The sequence below is a fragment of the Pan paniscus genome, chromosome 5, assembly GCF_029289425.2.
Source record: "Pan paniscus chromosome 5, NHGRI_mPanPan1-v2.0_pri, whole genome shotgun sequence".
Classification (NCBI taxonomy): domain Eukaryota; kingdom Metazoa; phylum Chordata; class Mammalia; order Primates; family Hominidae; genus Pan; species Pan paniscus.
In genome coordinates, this window is record NC_073254.2 from 181,528,294 (window position 1) to 181,552,593 (window position 24,300).

Below are 24,300 nucleotides of genomic sequence, written 5' to 3' on the forward strand. Positions count from 1 at the left end.
TAAAGATCATAAATTACAGATCTGTGGAAAATAAAGGAGAAAACTTACAACACTTTTATCTTCATACTTTCCACTTAGGTTTGTGCCATTTTCAGCACATATTGCATGGTTGTATATTTATGATGTAAATAATATGTTATATGGTGTGACATTATAAAACCACTTGTTTCTCTAAAATATCATAAATATTTTATCATATCATAAATATATCATTATTACATCATGTATCGTAAAATATATTCAATCAAAATTATTGAGCAATACATTAAAACTTAATGAACCATTAAAGCAATTCTAAATGAAAGGGTAAGAAACTTTCCTATTGTGATATTTAATATATATAAGCATAAACACAAATATGTATGAAGAGTGTGTGTATGTGTGTGTGTGTGTGTATATATATATATATATTTATTATTTATTTATTTTATTTTATTTTTTTGAGATGGAGTCTCGCTCTGTCGCCCAGGCTGGAGTACAGGGCGCGATCTGGGCTCACTGCCACCTCTGCCTCCCGGGTTCAAGCAATTCTCCTGCCTCAGCCTCCCGAGTAGTTGGAATTACAGGCACCTGCCACCACGCCTGGCTAAATTTTGTATTTTTAGTAGAGACGGGGTTTCACCATGTTGACCAGGCTGGTCTCAAACTCCTGACCTCGTGATCTGCCTGCCTTGGCCTCCCAAAGTGCTGGGATTACAGGCATGAGCCACCGCGCCTGGCTGATAGATGTGTTTTTCATACACAGTCCCTGGCTTATAACTCCCATAGCTCTTGTTACAGTCTTTTGTCATAATGTTGGGGCAATTCAGGCCTCAGAAACAGGCCCCAGAAAAGAGAATCTCTCCCTCCGACCTTTCCTTGCCCTCCTTTTACCAGCCCAGGGCAGGACTGGAACCATCCGCAGCTGTTCTGACTGTGGGTTATAAGACCCGGATTTCAGAAAGAGTCCTGTCCATCCCCCGGAGGAAGGAATGCTGCACAGGGAGGCCAAGAAGAATCTAGACCGGCAGGCCTTGCAGGGTCTCCCCACTCCATCTTTTAGCGTGAGATCAAAGCCTTTCTGTCCCACCGCATTTCAACACGGCTGTCCATGCTTCCATCGTGCCTATCCCAGGAAGTCTCCATAGAGGGCCCCAGAGGACAGGGTTTGGGGAGCTTCCAGGTTGCTGAACACATGGAGGTTTCCGATGGGCGGAGCACCCAGGGAAGGCTTGGAAGCTCCACGACCCTTCCCCCATACCTCGCCCTCTGCATCTCTTCATCTGTATCTTTTGTAATATCCTTTATAATAAACTGGTAAATGTGTTTCCCTGAGTTCTGTGAGCCACTGTAGCAAATAACAGAACCCAAAGAGGGAGTCATGGGAATCTCAACTTGAAGCCGGTCGATCAGAACTTCCGGAAGCCCAGACTTGAGACGGGTGACTGGCAGTCCTGTGGGACTGAGCCCCCAGCCTGAGGGATCAGACACTATTTCCTGGTAGACAGCGCCAGGGTTGAAGAGCAGGACACTCAGCCGGTGTCCACTGCAGAACTGATTGCTTGCTTGGTGCGTGGGGAAAAACCCCCGCACATTCCGTCACATAAGTCTTCTGTGCTGACTGTTGTTATTGAATGAGAGAATAGAAGAAGCATGTTGTTTGTTCTACACTTAGACCGAATGCCAAAAATTAATACCAAGCATTTAATGAATCTGGGATACTAGCATTGTCAATGATATCTTGGTACAGAAGCTAGAATTACAATGGCCTGGTACAGTAAGAATGGAAATGGGAAGAGAAGATATTCACGTCATTAGCTTTCTTTTCTCCCTAGGGCTTAATATACACAAGGCCATAGAGCTAGACCCAGGCCATGGAGGAGCATGGAGGGCCGCAATTCTAAAAGCGTTGCCAGCTTAAAAGTAAGTGCACACAGGAAGCCGCTGAAACTTCACGCAGATTTGTGGATATAGACATGAAGGGAATATGGCTTCCTTTGTAGTGAGTTCTGTCTGCAGATGGACACTCAAACCATGAAAAGCTCAGCCTACGCCGGGCAGTCGACATCGTGGCTCCGGCCAGCAATTCTTCCATTAGATTTAATGAGAGCGTGGAAGTCCCTGAACAACCTGAAGGCACATTTGAGGAGAAGCACACACTCAGTCAGGGAATGGAGCCAGAATTTCATCTGCTTGAGATGGAAGTGAAGAAATTTCTGGAGACTGGAGAGGATTATAGGAGAAAGTACCAGGGTTTAGCCTGTGCTTAAAATGGAAATTCCTCACATTACCATTTCAGCTTCTCTGAGGGAAGAAGGGCATTCCTGAAACACAGCTGAGTATGCAACAGGCCACGAACCTTGGTGACAACCAGGTAACATCCTTGGTCATAGAGGCTATGTCGGTTTCGGTTATAGTGATGCACTTTTAAACAGTTTAGGCCATCGCTAATAAGCTTCAAGTCTCAGCTTTTCTGTTTGTAAGTTAAAAATTTGGAGGTAAAAAATTAGTGCTTTCATTTATAGTACATCACAATATTTCTAAGAAATAGCCCGACAGGGAGAAACTTTCCTACAGTCAGGAACCATTTGACTCCTACAACTCCATCTTTGGAGGCTGCCGGCATGTTCTGAGTCCAGGGCAGATCCGATGAATAATTTTCCTGCTTCTCATCCTAGAATATCTGCCTGCCTCACAGGATCAAGTCCAAGCCCCAAACCTGCCATTCAGGGACCTCAATTCTGCATCCTACCTACTGCTTCAGCTGAGGCTCCTGCGTGCGGTGCCTGGAACACCAGCAGCAGGGGCTGCCTCCGCACACCGGCGCGCGCACACCCGGTGTCTTTGCTCATGCAGTCCTGGGGCCTAGGACGCCTCCTCCTGCTCTTCCTTGCCTTGCTCATATCTGCTCATTCTTCAATTCTTGGCTGGTATCATCTCTTCCAGGAAGCCTCCTCCTCCGGGTCTGTGTGCCCTGATAGCTTGCTTCCTCTATGTTATTTTATTAAAAAGATCGGTTTATGTGTATATCTCTAAACTTTACAAGCTAAGTTTTTGTTTGTTTGTGTTTTATTTATTCTTTTTGAGACGGAGTCTCACTGTGTCACCCAGGCCGAAGTGCAATGGTGCAATCTTGGCTCACTGCAACCTCCACCTCCTGAGTTCAATCAATTCTTGTGTCTCGGCCTCCCGAGTAGCTGGGATCACAGGTGCCTGCCACCACTCCTAGCTATTTTTTTTTGTATTTTTACTAGAGACAGGGTTTCACCACGTTAGCCAGGCTGGTCTTGAATTCTTGAACTCAAGCGATCTGCCAGCCTCGGCCTCCCAAAGTGCTGGGATTACAGGCGTGAGTCACCACACCCAGCCTACAAGCTAAGTTTTAATTCAGCAAATATTTTTTGTCTGGGCTCTCTTCTGGGATTGGAGCCTAGACGGTCAAGGTCCCTGATGTCACCGGCTTATGTTCTAAAGAGCGACAGACGGGGAACATGTAAATGAACAAATTAAGCAATGATCTGGGAAGGAAGTGGTGCTATGAAATTATTATTAAACTGGTGGGTGGGACTCGTTGGGTAAAGGGGGAAGCAGACACTGAGATGGAAAGGGAGGAAGGCAGACTGGGCAGAGGAGAAGCCCAGCTCGGGCACAGCCTAAGAGGCCTGAGCTGACGCCCAGTAGCTCTGGGGCTGGGGCAGCTCTCAGGGTGGTCCTGAATTTCGTTAGTGGGTTGGGTATTATGACCAACCAGTAGTCATGGGACATGAGCTTTCCGGGGAAGGGGAGGGAGCCAGAACTAATTCTCTTGGCAGAGGTGATTTCCCAGAGGGCTCAAGGCCATCCACAGGCAGGCCCCCTGCAGAGGGAATGGCAGTGCCTCCCCGTCGAGAGATGGGATGGTGTTGACAGCGCCCCCCCCACAGGAGGGCAGGGGTCTTGGGCAGGGTGGTAAGGGGCGGTCTGACTGAGAAGAGGTCAGCTGGGGTAAGATCTGAAGGACAGGAAGGAGCCAGCCATGGGCAGTGACGACACAGAAGCGTCCTGGGGAGAAGAGCGGGACTGTGTGGTTGCAATGTCAGTGGGGACCCCCGGGGGGAAGGGCAGGACTGACATGGCCTTTGAGAAGTCTACACGTCTATGTAGAGGATGGATCATAAAGACGCGAGAGTGGAGGCGAGAGCCCTTTTGGGAGGCTGTGCTTGGAAGAGGAGGTGGGCAAGCAGGGCACTGGCTGGGGACGTGGAGTCAGAGGTGGGCAGACGCTGGATCAGAGCACGGGGAAGGCCGTGGTGACCGGGGATTGAATGCAGGGTGAGGAAGAGCATGGAATGAAGGATGAGCTTTAGCTTAGCGGCTTGAGGGACTGGGCGGTGCTGTTGACTGAGGTGGGGTGCACCCTAGAGGGAAAGGTTTTCTAGGAGCAGCTAGCACTCTGCTTTGTGAAATTTGAGCTGTCCATTGAACAGTCAGTGGAGACACTAAGGAAGCAGCTGGCTGTTGGAGTCGGACCGAGGGGCGAGATGAGGGTGGGGTGTAGATTTGGGAGCCATCAGTACGTGGATAGTATTTAAGGCCACAAGACTGGGCTGTATGTTATGTGTCACAAAGGTGAAGTGTCTCAGGTGTCCCCACAAGCCGACAGTAAGTGCTGAACCAAACAACCATGGAGGAGAGAAACAGAAAGCAACAGGTCCAGGTTCGCTGACCACTTTTTTTTTTTTTTTTTTTTTGAGTCAGAGTCTTGCTCTGTCACTCAGGCTGGAGTGCAATGGCATGATCTCAGCTCACTGCAAATTCCGCCTCCCAGGTTCAAGTAATTCTCCTGCCTCAGGTTGCCAAGCAGTTGGGACTACAGGCATGTACCACCATGCCCAGCTAACTTTTCTATTTTTAGTGGAGACGGGGTTTCGCCATGTTGGCCAGGCTGGTCTCGAACTCCTGACCTCAGGTGATCCGCCTGCCTTGGCCTCCCAAAGTGCTGGGATTACCGGTGTGAGCCACCACTCCCAGCCTCGCTGACCACTTCTTATCTTGCAAACTGCCACCACCAGAGCCTGGGCTAACGAGGAGGCCACTAAGGCATGGACCCCAGACCTGCTGGGTAAATTCTCCACCTGCCGTGCCTGTGACGCCTGCCAGAAGTGGGAACATGGGTGGGTGTTTAAGGAGCCCCTTTCCCTCCCCACTGCAGACAGAGACCTGGCTGATTTTTACTAATTTTCTAAGGTTATACGTCACACATGTTTATTACAGAAAAGCATAAAAAGAAATAAAGTCCTCTTTGGTCCTATTATGCCTAGAGCTACTCACTATGACATGGTAACATCTTGTTTCCAGTCTTTTTCTTCTGATTCTATTTTTTCCCACACACACATTTGTTTCAAAACAGACATATGTGCCACTTGCTTTGAAATTCTGATTTCTCACTAAGGATGGATGTAAACCTTTCCGCCATGCCTTCATAACCTTCATCCACACGAATCAGAGCACGTCTCACGGAGCGTGTTTGATGCACCGTCTCTGTTACTCCTCCCGCCCATGCTGTGAGGAAGTCCCATTGAAACCCATCTTATGAACGAGCAAACTGGTGCTCACACAGCCACAGTCCATGGCAGAGTCCTAACTCCTGCAACACTGCAGTGCCGGGCTGTGTGAAGCTTTACCACCGATTTATCACAAAATAAACCAATCTTTCTCATACTGAGGCCTTTAGACACTTCGATGATTTTCAGTTTACCCTAATATAAATAATGCTGCAGTTGGCACCTTTTTTCCTAAAATGTGTGTGGGGGTGTGGGTGTATTTGCCTATTATATATTTCAGGTTAGTCCTTTAGGATAGATTTTCAAAGGTAGAATTATTGGGTCAAATAATATAAAGTCTTTATATAGGTATTGCCAAAGTGGTTTCCAGAAAAGTTATGCTAACTTATGATGTCCTCACCAACCTTGAGAATTATTATTAAAAAACAAAACAAACAAAAATTAAGGCCGGCCACAGTGGCTCACACCCATAATCCCAGCACTTTGGGAGGCCAAGGCGGGTAGATCACCTGAGGTCAGGAGTTCGAGACCAGCCTGGCCGACATATAGTGAAACCCCGTCTCTACTAAAAAATATAAAAATTAGCTGGGTGTGTTGCGTACACCTGTAGTCCCAGCTACTTGGGAAGCTGAGGCAGGAGAATCTCTTGAACTCGGGAGGTGGAGGCTGCAGTGAACCGAGATTACGCCATTGCACCCCAGCCTGGGCTACAGATCAAGACTGTCTAATCTCTGTGCTTTACACCCTTGTCAGCGAAATACCAGGCCTGTTTATCCCAAACCATCACACATCTTCTCCTGGGAAGCGCCCTTCCGTGTTCTTTCCCTCCCACTTCCCAGTGCACCCAGTGGTGGTGGAGACTAGAGAAGCTCTTTCCTTCCATCCCATCAGTGCCTTCTGCTCTTTTTTTTTTTTTTTTTTTTTTGAGATGGAGTCTCACTCTGTCTCCCAGGCTGGAGTGCAGTGGTGCAATCTCGGCTCACTGCAAGCTCTGCCTCCCGGGTTCACACCATTCTCCTGCCTCAGCCTCCAGAGTAGCTGGGACTACAGGCGCCCGCCACCACACCCAGCTAATTTTTTGTATTTTTAGTAGAGACGGGGTTTCACTGTGTTAGCCAGGATGGTCTCGACCTCCTGACCTTGTGATCCACCTGCCTCAGCCTCCCAAAGTGCTGGGATTACAGGCGTGAGCCACCGCGCCCGGCCGCCTTCTGCTCTTTATAGGTGCATGCCAATCCCTTCATTTTCTAGGAGCACTGCTGCATGCAATGGAGTAATAAGGACACGCTGGGTAAATTATTTATTTTCTCTGCAGGAAGCCACTGATACAGCACTAAGGACTTGTACTGAGCTAAGCCAGCACCTGCGGCTCTGGGATGTGTTCAAGCACCCTCTTGTTTGTATTAATGAAAACTTCCTGAAGGACATAACTGAAAAGAGAGAGGCTTGAGTGCCCATCCTGGGATGGCCGGGCTTCCCTCCCGCAAGTCAGCTCTGGGCAACCTGCCAGCCAGGGCGTAGCTGATGCTCACTAAGGAGAAGCTGGGAGAGGCTGCGCCTGGCTTCGTGTCATTGCTCATCTGTGATGGTGCCGCTGACTCTGCCTTGCACACGTACAAGTGCATCACATTGAGAAAGGGCTCTCGGACCACTGGTTGTGATGGCTTTGCCCTGAGTGGCATGTCCAGGATAGACAGCAGGAAGTCCCCCACTGGTACTGTGAGTCATCAGGGGCAGGCCACAGGGATCTTTAAATATAGACGAGGGTTTAATTTTGAATAATGTTGCAAAGCTGGGGAAGGCTATAGACTGACGGCCGGCAGACAACAGGGTCATACGGTGCAGCCATCAGCGCTGGGGAAGGTCACCAGGGAGGACAGAAAAACCACAGCTGCCTCCTGACTGCCACTTATCCTCAACCACTTTCCATATCTTGGTTCTAGTTTCTATATTTATTCCCTTTCCAACCACATAAATGCTAACTGTGTGCCTCACATAGCCATGGAACTACTCACTCATTAAATATTTCTGTGTAACAAAAACAATAATAATAGTGATAATGGGTAACATTAATCGAGGGGTTACCCAACACACCAGGCACCTTCAGACAGCATCTCCTTTAATCCTGGAATCCTTGATGGGTATGATTCTCCCCAAAGAGCCCACGACATCCTCATTCTCTGCTCAGCACAGACTCACCATTTTTTTCCACTGGTACATGGCAGCGGGGACAGGGCTTGGTGGTTTTCTTGATGGTTTCTTTGGAGGCTGCTTCCCAACGAGCCTGCTCTGCGGCTCTTTCATCGACTCTGTAGGCCTGGGGAAACAAAGAGGAAAGGCGTTTAATCTCAGCTTTCTATTACTGGGATCAGAGTTTATGTTCCCTGTACGTTGGTACAGGAAATTCTTGAAGACAGGAGTGCCTTCGGGCAAGAAGCCTAAATATCAATGCACTTGACAAATGCTAGACAGCTACTAGGCAGATGGGGACACTCTCCCTGGCATGTGGCGTATGCGTAGGAGTGGGGAAGAGATTGTTTGGTTTTGTAGTGTGAGCTCCTCTATTCTGTTGTTTTGCATAATTGTAATAAATAACACCTATCAGGTGCTTAAAATGCAGGCAAGGTGATCAATGCTCAAATACACTTCTCATTAGACACTTCATCAGATGTGAAGTGAGGATCTAGTTTTTATTCCACATTGAGGATTCGATGGGTGAAAACATGGCCCAAAGCTGGTAAGTGGGAGCATCAGTGTGACTCTGGAATCTCTGCTTTTAAACTTTGCTCTACATCTTGTTATCCTTCCTTGCACCTGGCAAATGGGGAACTCCAAATGTTGTCACAGAAGGGACAGGAGCAAGAACAGGAAATGAAGTCGGTGTGCCAGAGAGGGCAGTGGGAGCTGTGAGTGAAGACTGTGGCCCTGGAACCAGCTGTCTGGTTCAAATCCCAGCTCTACCCAGACGGGTGACTCTGGAAACATTCCCTAAGCTCTCTGACAGTCTTTATCTCTCAGATGAAACACCTTGTGCATTGGGGGTATGGAGGATTCTATGAGTTAATTTCTTCAAAGACTCAGAATGACTCCAGTGTGGCAAGCTTTTAATACATTTGCTGACATTATTCATGTCACCGAGAGCTGGGTGCTGCCTGCACCATCATGTATAAGGAGGTTTTCTGGTGGGGGTGGAAGCAAGAGGTCCTGGGCTAGCTGTGCTTGACATCTGTGACCTTAAGGACCAGCCATTCACTGATTATCCCCAGATAAGATGCAGCATCACCAAAAACATGAATCCAAACTTTGTCCTTTCACTTTCGAATTCCAAGCCTTTTTGAAATGTTAAAGTTTTTGAGTCTTTATAGGTGAAGTATTATGAGGAAAATAGCTGTACTGCATTTAATAGTTTCTTTAGGAATTAGTGTTCATGTTTCTGTTATTTCTGTGGAAAGTCAATTCTTCCAGAGCCAAGATCACATTTGAGACATCCTCATATCTCCAGTTTCTGGCATAGAATCTGGTACACAGCAGGCGATCAGTACATTTCAGGCAAGTGAATGAATGAATGACGCAGCCCAGGAAGGCACTAAACTTTCAGGGGTTACCAAATTTCAGGGGTTACCAAACTTTCAGGGGTTACCACTAAACTTTCAGGGGTTACCACTAAACTTTCAGGGGTTACCAAACATCCAAAATAGGACCCCGTGAAATGGGCAGGGCACATGGGTGGCATCCCTGACAGTGGTGGGGGCACCACAGACAAGCTTTGTCTAGGGCTGGTCACTGGGTGAAGCCAATTTCGTTTCTGTTAATGAACCATCATGGGCACAAAGGAAGCACCCTTGAGAACTGCCAGGGTGTCACGTGATTTGTGAATACTTTGCTAGAATAATGTGGAGTCAGCTGCTAGGAGGCAACGGTAGGTCAATGAGTGCTTCCTTTGCTGAGATCCACTCACGGCAGAGGCCCAGTGAGGGCGCTGTGGTTAGTGAGGGCCATTTCACAACTTGGTAACTAGGTATGCATCTTCATGGCACGTCTTCCAGTCACCACAGAGTCTTGGGTGGTCCTAACCGTCAGTGACACGTGGCAAACACCCATCCCCCCACCGACCTGCACCCCAACGCCACCCTGGCCTCATGTTCCACGCTGTTCTTTTTCAGGTCTAGGGCTCTGTAGCTCTGCAGCAATGGTTTAGATTGCTTGCTGGTGGCAAGTTGGTAAGTCATACAAATTGGAGAAAAATACAATTTCACTTATCAGAAAATAATTTCAAAATGCCATTTTTTAGCAACATGGCATACTGCATATGAAGGGCAATTTCTCCCAGGTCCACACGCCTACAAATGCTGGATCAAATATGGAAAAAAAATCTTTTTTAAACGTACGGCTGATAGGGTGGGAAGGTAAAGGAAACCCTTAAAGACAGCAAATCCTCCTGGTTCGGGAGGAAGGAGCCTGGCATTTGCTGTGGGGCTATCTTCCTAGTCCCGGGCTGCCCATCATCCGGGTCTTCCCAGGCCCTAAGGGCACAGGCAGGAGACAAAGCCTCCAGCCAGAGCCAGGTGGGAGGTGGAATCCAGTTTTACTACACACAGAGGACCTGGACTCCTGAGAGTGACGTTCTCAGTGGAGGAAGCCAGGGCAAAAGCCCGCCCTGAAGAGATAATTGACAGATATGTGCTGGTCTCAGGCTGGGTTCTGTGAGGCAGCAGGTTTGGAAAACATTTTTCTGAACATTCCTAACCATCAGGCCTCGGACACGAGGGTTGGTGAAAAGAATTCATCCTATCTGATTAGCTTTAAAAAACCTCAAGCCAAAAATTAATTTGAAATATTACCAGATTGGCATATACCCTGGAACCAGGCGGAAGCAAAAATATCTTTTGTGGAGCACAGCACTTTAAAAAGCCAAACCTCAAGGAAATTACACAAATAAAATTCTAAGAAATCTGGGATCATAATAAAAAAGTTAAAAAGTCACCTAATACAGGAGAAAACTAGCTACATGAGTGAAAGTCACAGAATTACAGAAACTACAGAATCTAACCAGCAAAGGTTATAGATATTGGAATGGCCAGAGACAGAGTACTGGCCAGGCATGGTGGCTCACACCTGTAATCCCAGCACTTTGGGAGGCTGAGGCAGGTGGATCACTTGAGGCCGGGTGTTCAAGACCAGCCTGGCCAACATGGTGAAACCTCATCTCTGCTAAAAACACAACGATTAGCCAAGCGTGGTGGTGTGCACCTGTAGTCCCAGGTACTTGGGAGGCTGAGGCAGGAGAAGTACTTGAACCTGGGGGGCAGAGGTTGCAGTGAGCCGAGATTTTGCCACTGCATTCCAGTCCCGGTGATGGAGTGGGACTCTGTCTCAAAAAAACTTAACTGAGTATAAACTAAATATGTTTGTTATATTTAAATAAATAAATAAAGGTCATGATAATGGAATAAGAGACTGTCACAATTAACCAGGGAGATGTAAAAAAGAAACAAATTTCTTTATTTTGTCCATTTTTCTGGACATGAAACACTAATAATTAAAATTAGAAACTCAGTTGATGAGTTACATAACAAATTAGATACAAATGAAGAGAGAATTTGTGAACTGAAAGATGGAGCTGAAGAAATTACATAAAATGCCAAGAAGTAAAAAATATGAAAAGGAGATTAAGAGATGGGGGGATAAGGTGAGAAGGTCCAATGTTTTTCTAAGTAGAGTTCTGGAAGGAGATAACAAAGAGCATGAGAGAGAAACAGTGTTTGGAGAGAGTGGCAAAAAAAACACACAAATTATCTACAAAGAAGTTACAATTATTCCCCCCAGCTGATTTCTTAATGCATGGGTGCTGGCAGACAGTGATGGTATCTTCAAAGCACTGACAGAAAATACCAGCCCACTTAGAATTCTATCCAAGCAAAATTAATTTTTAAGAATGAGCATAAATAAAAACACAGTAATAAAAAACAGCATTTCCCATCAACAGAAGTTCATTAAAGAAACATGATTTGGGGCCGGATGTGGTGGCTCACGCCTGTAATCCAAGCACTTTGGGAGGCCAAGGCAGGCGGATCATGAGGTCAGGAGATTGAGACCATCCTGGCTAACATGCTGAAACCCCATCTCTACTAAAAATACAAAAAATTAGCTGGGCATGGTGGTGGGCGCCTGTAGTCCCAGCTACTCAGGAGGCTGAGGCAGGAGAATCATTTGAACCGGGAGGCGGAGGTTGCAGTGAGCCGAGATCATACCACTACACTCCAGCCTGGGCAACAGAACGAGACTCCATCTGCCACCACCCGCCCTGCAAAAAAAAAAAAAAAAAAAAGAAACATGGAAATAGGAAAAGTCCAGAAGGAGCCAGGAGCTGCAAGAAGAAACTGTGAGAAAAGAAAAAGAAAATGGGTAACGTATGGTAAATCACAGGAAATACTGATTGTCTAAAACTGTAAACGATGCTTAATTTGCTGGTTTAAAAAAAAAAATCCAAGTAGGCTGTGTGTGGTGGCTCACGCCTGTAATCCTAGCACTTTGTGAGGCCGAGGCGGGTGGATCATCTGAGGTCAGGAGTTCAAGATCAGCCTGGCCAACATAGAGAAACCGTCTCTACTAAAAATACAAAAATTAGCTGGGTGTGGTGCACACACTACTTGAAAGGCTGAGGCAGGAGAATTGCTTGAACCTGGGAGGTGGAGGTTGCAGTGAGCCGAGATGGTGCCAGTACACTCCAGCCTGGGCAATGGAGTGAGACTTTGTCTCAAAAAAAAAAAAAAAAAAAAAAAAATCAGAGTAGAACTAGATGCCGGGCAAGAATAGCACAGAAGTGTGAGAATTGGATGATTCTAATGCGCTGGCATGATTCAGGCAGAGGGTCCTTAGATTTTTTTACATTAATATATGTTTACATTCTAGGGTAATCAATAAAAGAGAAAGCAATTTGCTTCTAAACAAGGAAAAATACAGTGGAAATGGCAAACAAAAGAGTCAAAAGAAAGGCAAGAAGTAAAAGTAAAACTATAGAAATGTAGAATGTAATAGAAAGTATAAAATAAAATGGCAGAAATGACTGCAAATATCCCAGCACTCCCAACCCGTGTGGACAGATTATCATTGAGGGCAGGTCTTGCTAAACTCTAGAGTCTTAGCACTTATCTGGGAGGCCTTGTCTGCAAGAGGAGCACTCAGGGGCTGAAGTTTCTGGCTCAGGTGTGTGCACACCTAAAGCCTTTGTTACATGTTGCCAAGTTAAGAGCATTTTCAACTGGGCGAATACAATGTTTATTCTAACAAAGGATGTTATACTCAGCCCAAGAGAAAGATTCAGAGCTCAACTTGAAGAAACCTCCTGCCTGTCAATAGCACATTACTGGAGGGGAATTACAAACCGGAAAATTGCAAATTTATATTAATATGCTTTGTTCTGTCCAGGAAGAAAGATTAAAGTTATAGCAAAAGAAGAGAAATAACTACTTTTCAAAACACCAATTTTCTCTGACTTCTGATCCCCCGAGCACACAAGGCAGAGTGGGTATAACTTGCAGGCCCACCAGAAAGCCACTAGGATTTCCCGAAACGGCTCTGGATGTAACACCTCCAGCAGCAAGCGTCCTTCAAATCAGGACACTGCAAGTTTAATACCTAGGAGTGATTACAAAAGACTCCCCGTGTAAACATTTCCACACTAGTGTGCACTGAGCTACTGGATGGGCCAGTTCACTCAGGGGAGAGGGAGGTAGCTAGGAGGGTTTGATCCTTAGACTGGAAGAGGGAAAATTGAGAGCAGCAATTTCTGTTTTCACCTGCAAGGATATGTGCCCTTATCATTTCCTTCACAGACTCTGCAACGGGGCCAATGTTACTTCTTCCCCGGATCGATATGTTGAAATCCTACCCACCAAGGTGATGCTACTGGAAGGTGGGGCCTTTGGGAGGTGATTAGGTCATGAGGGTGGAGCTCTTATGAAGGGATTCATGCCCTTATTAAAGCAACCCCAGAGAGCTCTCTTGCCTCTTCCACTGAGAAGATGCAGTGAGATGCCAGCAGTTTGCAGGAAGAGAGACCTCCCCAGATCTAGAGCCTGAGGTTGAGGCTTCCTGGGCTGAGCTTCGGTTCCTGTAAGCCATGGGCAGCAGCGTGGGTTAAGAGGCACCCTCATGTCCACCCCACAGGACACCGGAGCTGCTGAGGGGCCGAGGCACACGTGAGCCAAGGAGTCAAGGACCCCCTCATGGAGATGCCCACACTGAAGGTCAGAGACAGAGAAGAAAGCCTAGGGAAGAGAAAATACCCCAAACCCTAGGAAAAGACCAAAATGCTGATGTCGCAAAATGGTTTTTAATACTGTTAAAGCAAACTAAGTATGGCCTAAGAAGGACTCCGTACTTCTGTATTTGAGTCCTTGTGGTCGAACTTAGCCAAGATTGAAAACCCAACTTAGGAGTGTGTCTGACTTAATATATAGACAAGATTGAAAGTCTAACTTTAGAGTATGTATCTGTAACAATAGCTGGGACTACAGGCGCCCGCCACCACGCCCAGCTAATTTTTAGTAGAGACGGGGTTTCACCATGTTAGCCAGGATGGCCTTGATCTCCTGACCTCATGATCCACCCGCCTCGGCCTCCCAAAGTGCTGGGATTACAGGCGTGAGCCACCGTGCCCAGCCGTGTCTGAAGTTTTAACAGTACCAAGCTAGGGGAGTGTGTTTTAGCCGGCAGGACAGCTACCCACTTTCTTTTGCAGTGGGGGTGGGGTTCACTCTGACCTCCTGGGACTGACAAGGGCCCAGGTAGATCATGGCCTTGATTGGAGAGTTAGGGGTTACGGTGTAGAAAACTGATAAGGTGTGTCTTGTCTTTTTTTTTTTTCTGGTAGACAATATGTGCTCAAAGGTTATGGTTTTATTCCTCCACAGGGCATGAAGCAGTTCTGTTATCTCACTTAGAAGTCAAAGTTCAGCATTCCTTTCCCAATGAACGACATGGCATTCTGTTCCTCAAACGCTACTTGTGCTGATTTTCCCATTAATTTGATGACTCAGACCTCGGCACGGGCTAACACAGAGCTGTGTAGGCATGGCGCTGGGACAGCTGCAGGGTGTTAGAGGGAGGGGCAGCCGGCGGGTCCGGGACCCCGCTGCCCAGGAGGGGAAGGCTTTGAAGAAGAAAAGTAAGGACGCTTCTGTTACGTGAGGAAGGGCACTGTGCGGCAGGGGCTCTGCCCACATCACAGAATGTAGTAACTGCGCATCCCTGAAGGACGGAGCTTGTCATTCACTATTTCAGCTGGAGAGATCAGAGTCTCAGGAAACTAAATAACTTAAGACCCAGGCCGCCTGGCCTGCGAGCAGTCGGTTCAGAATCCGAGCCCCGAGCTGCCTGGGTTCATACTCCAGGCCCCTGCAGCCTTGATTTCTTCCTGTCATTATCAAGTCACATGCTACACAGAGGGCTAAGGGACTAAGGCTAAGATGCTGCCATGGAGATCTGGAGGTCCCCGGGGACTTCTGAGAGTGCAGTTTTCAGACAGCTTGTGGCCAGGCGCAGTGGCTCACACCTGTAATCCCAGCACTCTGGGAGGCCAGTGCGATGGTCAGGAGTTCAAGACCAGCCTGCAAAACATGGTGAAACCCTGTCTCTACTAAAAATATATATAATATTTATATATATGTGTGTATATATTTATATATATTTGTATATATATCTATATATATTTATATATATATAGCGACCTCGGTCTTGTTATATATATATATGTATATATATATATACACGTGTATATATATACGTGTATATATATATGTGTGTATATATATACGTGTATATATATATGTGTATATATATATACGTGTATATATATATGTGTATATATATATATGTGTATATATATATATGTGCTGGGCCTGGTGGCGCACACCTATAGTCCCAGCTACTCAGGAGGCTGAGGCATGAGAATCACTTGAATCCAGAAGGTGGAGATTGCACTGAGCCGAGCTGGTGCCACTGCAATCCAGACTGGGCGACAGGGCAAGAATCTGTCTCAAAACAAAAACAACGAAAGCAACTACCACGACCACCAGCACCCAGCTTGTGGTAAAGACAGTGGGAGAAGCCACCCAGCCCCCCTCCCCTCACTGCAGTGGCCCACCTGCCCTCCACTTGCCTGCTTCCCCTGGCACCAGCACTGCAGCTCCACTCCCAGCTGCCCACCCGCCCTTCTGCCCTGGGCCATCGCTGCTGCCTGGCCGGTTCTCCCTTTCCCAACCTGCCGAAAGTGCTTTCAAGAAGGACACCAGGAGGCCACGGCTGCCAAAGCTCATGCCCTTTCTTTGTCATTGTCTCCAACTGTCCCACTGCACCTAACATGTGGGAAAGGGTCACCAAGAAGGCCCTTGGAGTTCCTGCCCTTCTCAGCATCACAGCTCTTCCTGCGCTTCCTATCCTCACCCAGCGGATCCAAGGGGAGGGAGGGGAGTCCCAGACCCAGTGACTGCTGCCACTGCTGCCAGCCCCAGGGACCTGGGGGGCAGGAGAAGCAGCTCTACGACACCCTGGGAGTGGGCGCTGCCCAGGCCACTGGTTTAGACCTTTGACTGCCACTTCCGAGAGGGGACTTCTACCAGCAGGAGCACATCTTTGCTTTGCATCCTTCATGAGTGTCTTAATGCTGATGTTTAAATCCTTCTGGAGTGATCTCAAGCAGTGGCTGGGTGCCCACAGGTTCAAGATCACCAAAGCGATTCTAAAAATGATCCCAAGGCTTGTGTCCAGACTCTGGAGATTGGGATTCAGTAGGTCTGTGGCGGGGTACAGAAATTAGAATCCCTAAAAATGCCCTAAGGGGTTGCGAGGGGCGGGAGGTTTGGGAACCATTCATCCTCTGGAGGGCGATTCTCCCTTTGCACCTGAAGAAGAACATGGTGAGCTGGGTAACTTACCCTCTGTTCCCGCCTTAGTCATCAAGCTCTAAAGCAATGCCTGCTTATTGTGTTGCCAGGAGGGGAAGGTTTTGTTGTGATTCAGCATCACCGCCCAATTGTGCAATAAAGTGTGGCTCTCACGGGGCAGTGTAACGGTTAGGTAATTGCATAGAATTCTGTGCCTGTCTACTGCTCACCCGTGGCAGGAGGAATTGCATGCATGCATGTGTGTACGCACGCGTGGTGGAGGTGGGGGTGGAACAGGACAAGTCTCTCTCCTAATATACTTCATGGCTGAAAATAGCAATTTCATATATATATATGAAACATCTATATATAAGTATATTATAGATGTTTCATATATATATTTCATATGATTATAGGAAATATATTTCATATATATAGAGAGAGAGAGACAGAGAGAATCAAAATTCCCTCAGAAAGGTAAAGGCATGATTGTCCATCTGTGGCTCAAGAGGAATAACCTCACAAGGGTCATCGTGAGTAAGATCAACACACAAACGGCTTAGCCCAGAGCCAGGTGCACCCTGAATGCTAACCGTGTGTTTTCTATGATCACCACCATTATTACTTTGTTATTGTAATCATCACGATCATCTCTAAAGAGATGGGAATATGACCCTGTGGGAGTTTGTACACGTGGAAAAGACCACTGAAGGCCTGGATTGGCCTTAAATCTCCTTTAAAAACACAAGTATGGGAGGCCGAGGCAGGAGGAACACTTGAGTCTAGGAGTTCAAGGCCAGACTGGGCAATATAATGAGACCCTGTCTCTATAAACACACACACACACACACACACAAAATTCCACTGGTAAGTCAAAATGTACTTATATAGGTTTTAAAAGCTGAATTAGGCTGGGCACGGTGGCTCACACCTGTAATCCCAGCACTTTGGGAGGCCGAGGCGGGTGGATCACGAGGTCAGAACAAACCATCCTGGCTAACACGATGAAACCCCATCTCTACTCAAAATACAAAAAAAAAAAAAAAAAAAAAAAATTAGCCAGGCATGGTGGCAGGCACCTGTAGTCCCACCTACTTGGGAGGCTGAGATGGGAGAATGGCGTGAACCTGGGAGGCAGAGCTTGCAGTGAGCCGAGATCGCGCCACTGCACTCCAGCCTGGGCGACAGAGCAAGACTCTGTGTCAAAAAAAAAAAAAAAAAAAAAAAAAAAAAGCCGAATTAGCGCCTAGGAGACACATTGATATACATTGAAGCTAGAATAACTTGAGGAACTGCATATGTGTTATCTTTCCTGCTTTAAGAGAAACTCATTTGTGACACCTGTGTAGCCAATAATTAGACAAGTCTATTCTAATCCTAAAAATCCATTTAAGCCTGTTTTCCAAAAAAGAGCAGATTGTCATTAATCATGAAAACAGAGTTGGCTTAATTCAGCTATGAATGCTTTCAGGTGAATGACAGCTTTTAAATGTCAGCTTTCTCATCAACGCTCGCCTCTCTTCTCACAAACACTGAAAACAAGCAGGTGGGCCAGTTGAGCACTGCTGCGTGTGAGCAGCCCGCCTCCTGCTGGTGATTAAGAAAATGGCATCACTTTTCAGGGGCCTTGAGCTAGTCAACGTTACTGCTTGGCAACGGGTGTCACCAAAACATGTTTTGTTGTTCTCACATTGTCTTATGACTATCTCTTTTTGGAGAATATGTATATATGTATATATTTAAATGTATTTTATTATTTTTTTTTCGAGACGTTGTTTCGCTCCTGTTGCCCGGGCTGGAGTGCAATGGTGAAATCTCCGCTCACTGCAACCTCCACCTCCTGGGTTCAAATGATTCTCCTGCCTCGGCCTCTCAAGTAGCTGGGATTACAGGTGCCTGCTACCACACCCGGCTACTTGGGAGGCTGAGGGAGGAGACCGAGTTTCACCATGTTGGCCAGGCTAGTTTTGAACTCCTGACCTCAGGTGATCTGCCCGCCTCCGTCTCCCAAAGTGCTTGGATTACAGGTGTGAGCCACTGCGCCCGGACTATTGTGTTATTTTTTTTTAAGAGAAGTCATCAGAGTGTTGGGATTTAATGGGGTGTCTAGCCAAGGGCTCCGGGGAATACAAGGCTACACTGTAAGCAATACAAGGCTACTCCACTAAGCTCCAAACTCCCCAAGCCATGCTTTAGAATGCAATTCAGAAGGGCATTTGTTTTTATTTATTTATTTATTTTTGAGATGGAGTTTTGCTCTGTCACCTAGGCTGGAGTGCAATGACACAATCTCGGCTCACTACAACCTCCGCCTCCTGGGTTCAAGCGATTCTCATGCCTCAGCCTCCTGAGTAGCTGGGATTACAGGCATGCACCACCCCACCTCGCTAATTTTTGTATTTTTAGTAGAGATGGGATTTCATCACTTTGGCCAGGCTGATCTCGAATTCTTGACCTCAGGTGATCTGCCTGCCTCGGCCTCCCAAAGTGCTGCGATTACAGGCATGAGCCACCATGCCTGGCCCAGAAGGACATTTTTGACGATGATTCTAACAGTGGTGATTTCTGCTAGGAGTGGAATGTGTGCCAAGTGCCACAGACGAGATCTTACAGAGTCTTGCCCCACGGGGCCTTAAATGCTTCCTAAAGGGGAAGTGAATTAAAATAATATCTATCAACCTATTTTGAGATTAATGGGGGAATGGAACAACATAAATATTAAGTAGCAGAATTATTAATAGGTACCATTTATTGGTTATTTTAAAAGTGCTTTGTGTTCAACTATTGTTACAAGTTGACATATGGGAAAAATCTACACGAGCTAGAAAATATGCTGATTTGTATTTTTGATAATGACATTCTCTAGTTTGTGGTTGGCTTAGGTCAGCAGTGACCAAAATTATCCACATAGATGGGATTCTGAATGCGGAATCATCACTAATAGGATGCGAGAGGGGTCAAAGCCGACCACAGAGCCTACCTTTTGTGCAAAGTATAGTTATTCTGGCACAAAGTAGACTATTATTTTTGCTAGAGTGAATGCAGAAATATTTTCATTCAAGAAACATGTGTTGGGTGTCTAAGATGTGCCAGGCACTGTCCTGGACCCTGGGGATACATCCCAGTAAACAAGAGAGATGACAAATAGCAAGCCAACAATCCCTGCCTTGTGGAGCTTCCCCATTAGCAGAACGGCGGCTCTCAGACCAGCGGCACCGGAAGCGCTTGTTAAACACACATTGCTGTGGCCCCCCCACTGCCCCTCTGGGTCTGAATCCATAGGTCTGGGATTGCACTCAAGGACTTGGCAGTTTAACAAATTCCTAGGTGATGCCGATGTCGCTAGCCTGCAGAACTTCGGAGACCCACTGCTCACAGAAGGTCTACATACACTGTGGTCAACAAAGACAGAGAGATCTTTTTTTTTTTTTTTTTTTTTTTTTTTTGAGACAGGGTCTCACTCTGTTGCCCAGGCTGGAGTGCTGTGGCAAGATCATAGCTCACTCTAGCCTGGAAATCCTGGGCTCTCGAGTAGCTGGGACTACAGGCACATGCTTCTGGCCTCTGCTGATCTTTAAAAAATATTTTTTGTAGAGATGGGGTCTCACTTTGTTGCCCAGGCTGGTTTCGAATTCTTAGCTTCAAGTGATCCTCCCACCCTGGCCTCCCAAAGTGTGGGGCTGCCGGTGTGAGCCACCGCACTCGGTAGGGCAGAATTTTTCTCTTCTCTGGGAAACCGAGGTCTTTGCTCGTCAGGCCTTCCATGGACTGGGTGAGGCCCACCCACATTATAGAGGGTCATCTCCTTGACCTCAAAGTTAACTGAGTATAGATGTTAACCACGTCTACAAAAATACCTTCACAGCGACACCTCGACTAGTGCTGGTTCCAACAACTGGGCTGTGTGGCCCAGCTACACTGACACAGAAAATTACCCATCACAGCTAGGCTGAAACTCATGTTTAAGACTAGATCTGTTTGACTTCAAGCCCCCTCTGCTTGTCTTGCATTCCTCAGACACGGGTGGGAACACCTGGTCCTTGCTGAAAGAAGGTAAATGCAACCCTGGAGAACAGCAGTGCTGAGCCTAAATGGGCGATGCCTCTGTGCTTACAGGGGTGCTGAGTTTAAACGAGCTATGCCTGTGTGTTTGCAGGGGTGATGAGTTTAAACGTGCTATACCTCTGTGCTTGCAGGGGCGATGAGTTAAATGGGCCACACCTCTGTGCTTGCAGGGGTGCTGAGTTTAAACGGGCTATGCCTCTGTGCTTGCAAGGAACAAGTGCAGAGCAGGTGAACCGTTTTCCTCACACATGCTCAACATGCTTTTCTGTGGAGTGACAATATTTTGTCCCCGCTGCCAGCCCCGTTTTTAATGAAGGAATCATGGGGGCCGGGATCCAGCTGTTAGCTTTTCAAATCTGCACACCTCTCAGAAATGCTCCTCCTGGGGACACAGTCCTTCGATTCCCTCTTGCCTGTTGTCGGCTGGGCCACTATGCAGGTGTGGCTGGGGTGCCTTTCAAAGTGGCGTTCACTCCCTTTTCCCCCAGGTCATTTTATTTTTGTTTCTGGCCAAATCCAGCATTTTCCTTAAGGGCTTAGCGCCATCTGGTGCATCAGAGGCGCACTGCAGCTGCTTCCCTCCTGATACTGAGTGGGGTGTGCAGAGAATTGCCAGGGGCGCTTTCCTTTGGGAGCTCCAAATGCCCGTGGGGTATGCGGTGTGCATGTGAGTGGCGAGTGTGTGCAGTGTCATGTATCTGTGTGTGGTGTGTGTTCTGTGTGTATGTGTGTTGTGTATATGCGTATGCTGTATGTGCAGTGTGTGTGGTGTGTATGTATGTGTGTGTGGTATATGTGGTGCACGTGTGTGGTGTGTGTAACGCATGGTGTGCATGTTATGTATGTGTGTATATGTGTGCGCCGTGTGTGTTTTGTGTATGTGTGCTGTATGTGGATGTGGTGTGTATGTTTATGTGTGTGTGATGCATATGTGTGGTGTGTGTGATGCGTGTGTGGTGTGTGTGATGGGTGTGTGGTGTGTGTGATGGGTGTGTGGTGCATATGTGTGGTGTGTGTGATGGGTGTGTGGTGTGTGTGATGTGTGTGTGGTGTATGTAATGGGTGTGTGGTGCATGTGTGTGGTGTGTGTGATGGGTGTGTGGTGCGTGTGTGGTGTGTGTGATGCATGGTGTGCACGTTATGTATATGTGTGTGTATGTGTGATGTGTGTTATATATGTGTGGTGTGTATGTGTGATGTGTGTATGTGTGTGGCATGTGTGGTGTATGTGTGGTGTGTGTGTATGTGTGATGTGTGTTATATATGTGTGGTGTGTATGTGTGATGTGTGCGTTATGTTTATGTGTGTGGCATGTGTGACATATGTGTGGTGTGTGTGTGTGGTGTGTAGCTGTGACAATAAGTTTCTATAAAAATATTTTCCACATTGCGAACTTGTTCTAGCTGCTTGTTTATGGAGTCTAGTACACAGGGTATAAGGGTATAGACTTGCAAAGTTGGTTCGGAATTTACATTCAGACCTTTTTTACCAACTCTGCTGGGATCCTAAAACCCCTCTGGAATCCAAAAGCCTTCAGGACAGCATCATTTTCAGAGGAGGGTCCCATGTGTCAGGCCAGGCAGGCATCTGGTGGAGGCTGCACTGTGGCCGTACAGAGGAAGACTCAGGGGACCCACAGGCCGTGACCCCCACAGGTGAGTGAGCTCAGGGGACCTGCAGGCTGTGACCCCCACAGGTGAGCGAGCTCAGGGGACCTGCAGGCCGTGCCCCTCAAGGCAGAACTCCTGGGGGTGGAGGGAACCCCCCGGGGGTGCTGAGGCTCCTGCAGAGGGAGGACACCCCTGGCCGGAAGCTGCACCCCAGGGAAGTGCGTTGCAGAGCCTTGGTGCTCTGCCGTGCTGGAGTGACAGTCCAGAAGAGAAGAAGGGTTTCTGCAGTGCAGGAGAGCGCTTGGAGAGCCCCAGCCCCAGGTCTGCATGGTCAGGATCGGCCTCCAGGGGCAGGCGTGTGGTGCCACTGTGTGTGTACCCACGCAAGCATGCCTTCACTTGTCTTTCAATCCCAGTCAATCTTATCTTTCCTTTCCTCTCTCCACAGTGCCTGACAGTTTTAGCATTCAGCCTTAAAAACCCAAACCCCCAAGTTTCACCATTTTGTAATACTTTGCAACTTACAAACGGCTAAACACACACTCATTTCATTATTTATAGCTTGGTAGATCTTACTGGCTCTGTGTGGCAGGCGACGAAAAGGCTGTGAGCCTTTGAGCAACTTGCCTGGAGAGGAGGAAATGAAACCGGGCCTTTGACGACCTGCCAAGAGCCATTTCTGCTGCCCCAGAGCAAACCTTCGCACACAAGCTGAGCGCCTTGGAAACGCACTGCAGAGGGGCGGGTGCTGTCCTGGCACTGACTCAGCTTTTCACAGCGCAAGGCCGAGCCCGAACGACGCGCTGGCTTTAATGGAGATCTGTCGCAGCCGTTCCATCCCATCTGCACATCCACTTAGGCGGCGGGTCCAGGGTCATGGATTCAAGAGAAGTGGCATCAAACCTGCTTTACTTAAACCAACAAGCGGTTCAGAAAATACACTCCCAAATAACCGGGGATCTAGATCTCCGGGAATAATAAATTACACCCGTCTCCCAATACTGGGACTGCATTTGTGTGTGAAGGCAGTCAATGGCTGAGAGACGGCTCTGCGGTGAGATGCTGGGGCAAAATAGATCAAAAGATCTCGGCTCCCTGGAGCCACTGCTGCTTCAGTGTCCTCCACTGAGGGAGGTGCACCTCCTAGCCTCTCCTGGACTGTAACTCGGAAGGGGTGGGGGTGGGTGTGGGGAGCATGGATAAGGGGCGGTTCGTTGGAGATTGTCAGTCTTGCATCTTGATGGCTGGCTCCAGCCTAGATTCTCCTCTGAGGTGGTCTAGGCATCCACTCCTTTCCCCACTGAACCCCTAGCTGAGATGTCCACAATGAATGTGTGTCTCCCCGAACAACCTGCTTTTGTTTCTGTCTCCTCTTCCAGCCAATGGCACCACCATCGTTCTAAGCTAGACATTCATGCATCAACATTAACCCGTCTCCTCTCATCCTGTCTTCTAATCCACTGCCAAGTTCTGCAGATCCTACCTCAAGCCCATCCCCTCCTCTGTATTCCCTGGCCGGATTCCTGGTGCCTGGTGTGTCTCTGGTTTGGCCCTTTTAGGGGGTGCTCTGCTGTGCTCCCAGTCCCACCACCTTGGGACTGAGGTCACACCGTCACATCACGGCGGTGGGGCAGCTCACGCCCAGTGGTGGAGGGTGGATGCGAAGGGCCCACCTCTAGCCTCCTACCTCTGGCTCCCCTCAGTCTTCTGTGGCAACCACACTGCAGTGGGACTCCACCTCTGCTTCCTTCTCTTCCTGAAGGTGCTGTCGAGAGCACCCCAAGACACTCCCTGCCAGCAAGTCTCAGAGCCTGTTCTCCTGGGAACCTATAACCTGTGGCACTTGGTGCCTGGATAATCCTAGGAAGCAAACTCTAAAATGGAGTTAGAGCTGGAATCCCTCCTGCCAGTGGCCAAAGAGGAGCCTGTCACTGTTGGAAGAAAGTGCTGAAGCTCTGAGTGGGGCCCCGAGGAGCAAAGGGCAGGGTCAGGCGGCATGCAAGCGCCCTGTCTCTGTGGCTGTGCACACAGGCAGACCCTGTAGATTCCAGGTGTCTGTGGAGGGAAAAGAGGTCACGTGGGGCTACCTGCGGGCCAATGAGAGCATCCCAGCAAAGATTTTGGGGGTTCAGCAGCTGAGAACGATGGACCATTTGAAAGAGAGCCCCTGGCATGCTACTGAGCCCTGTGGAGTTGGAGCATCTGTGCAGCAATTGT

General features: G+C 47.8%; 1 protein-coding gene across 4 annotated transcripts in view; it reads right to left on the reverse strand.

Annotated features, from left to right (window-relative positions):
• Positions 1–24,300, reverse strand: part of PRKN (parkin RBR E3 ubiquitin protein ligase) — a 1,390,885-nt gene that overhangs the window by 5,086 nt on the left and 1,361,499 nt on the right. For all 4 annotated transcript variants that reach the window (XM_034963207.3, XM_034963209.3, XM_055114294.2 and 1 more), the window contains one exon: positions 7,722–7,839. In XM_034963207.3, coding sequence (XP_034819098.1) covers positions 7,722–7,839 — 118 coding nt within the window. The remainder of the gene's footprint in view (positions 1–7,721; positions 7,840–24,300) is intronic.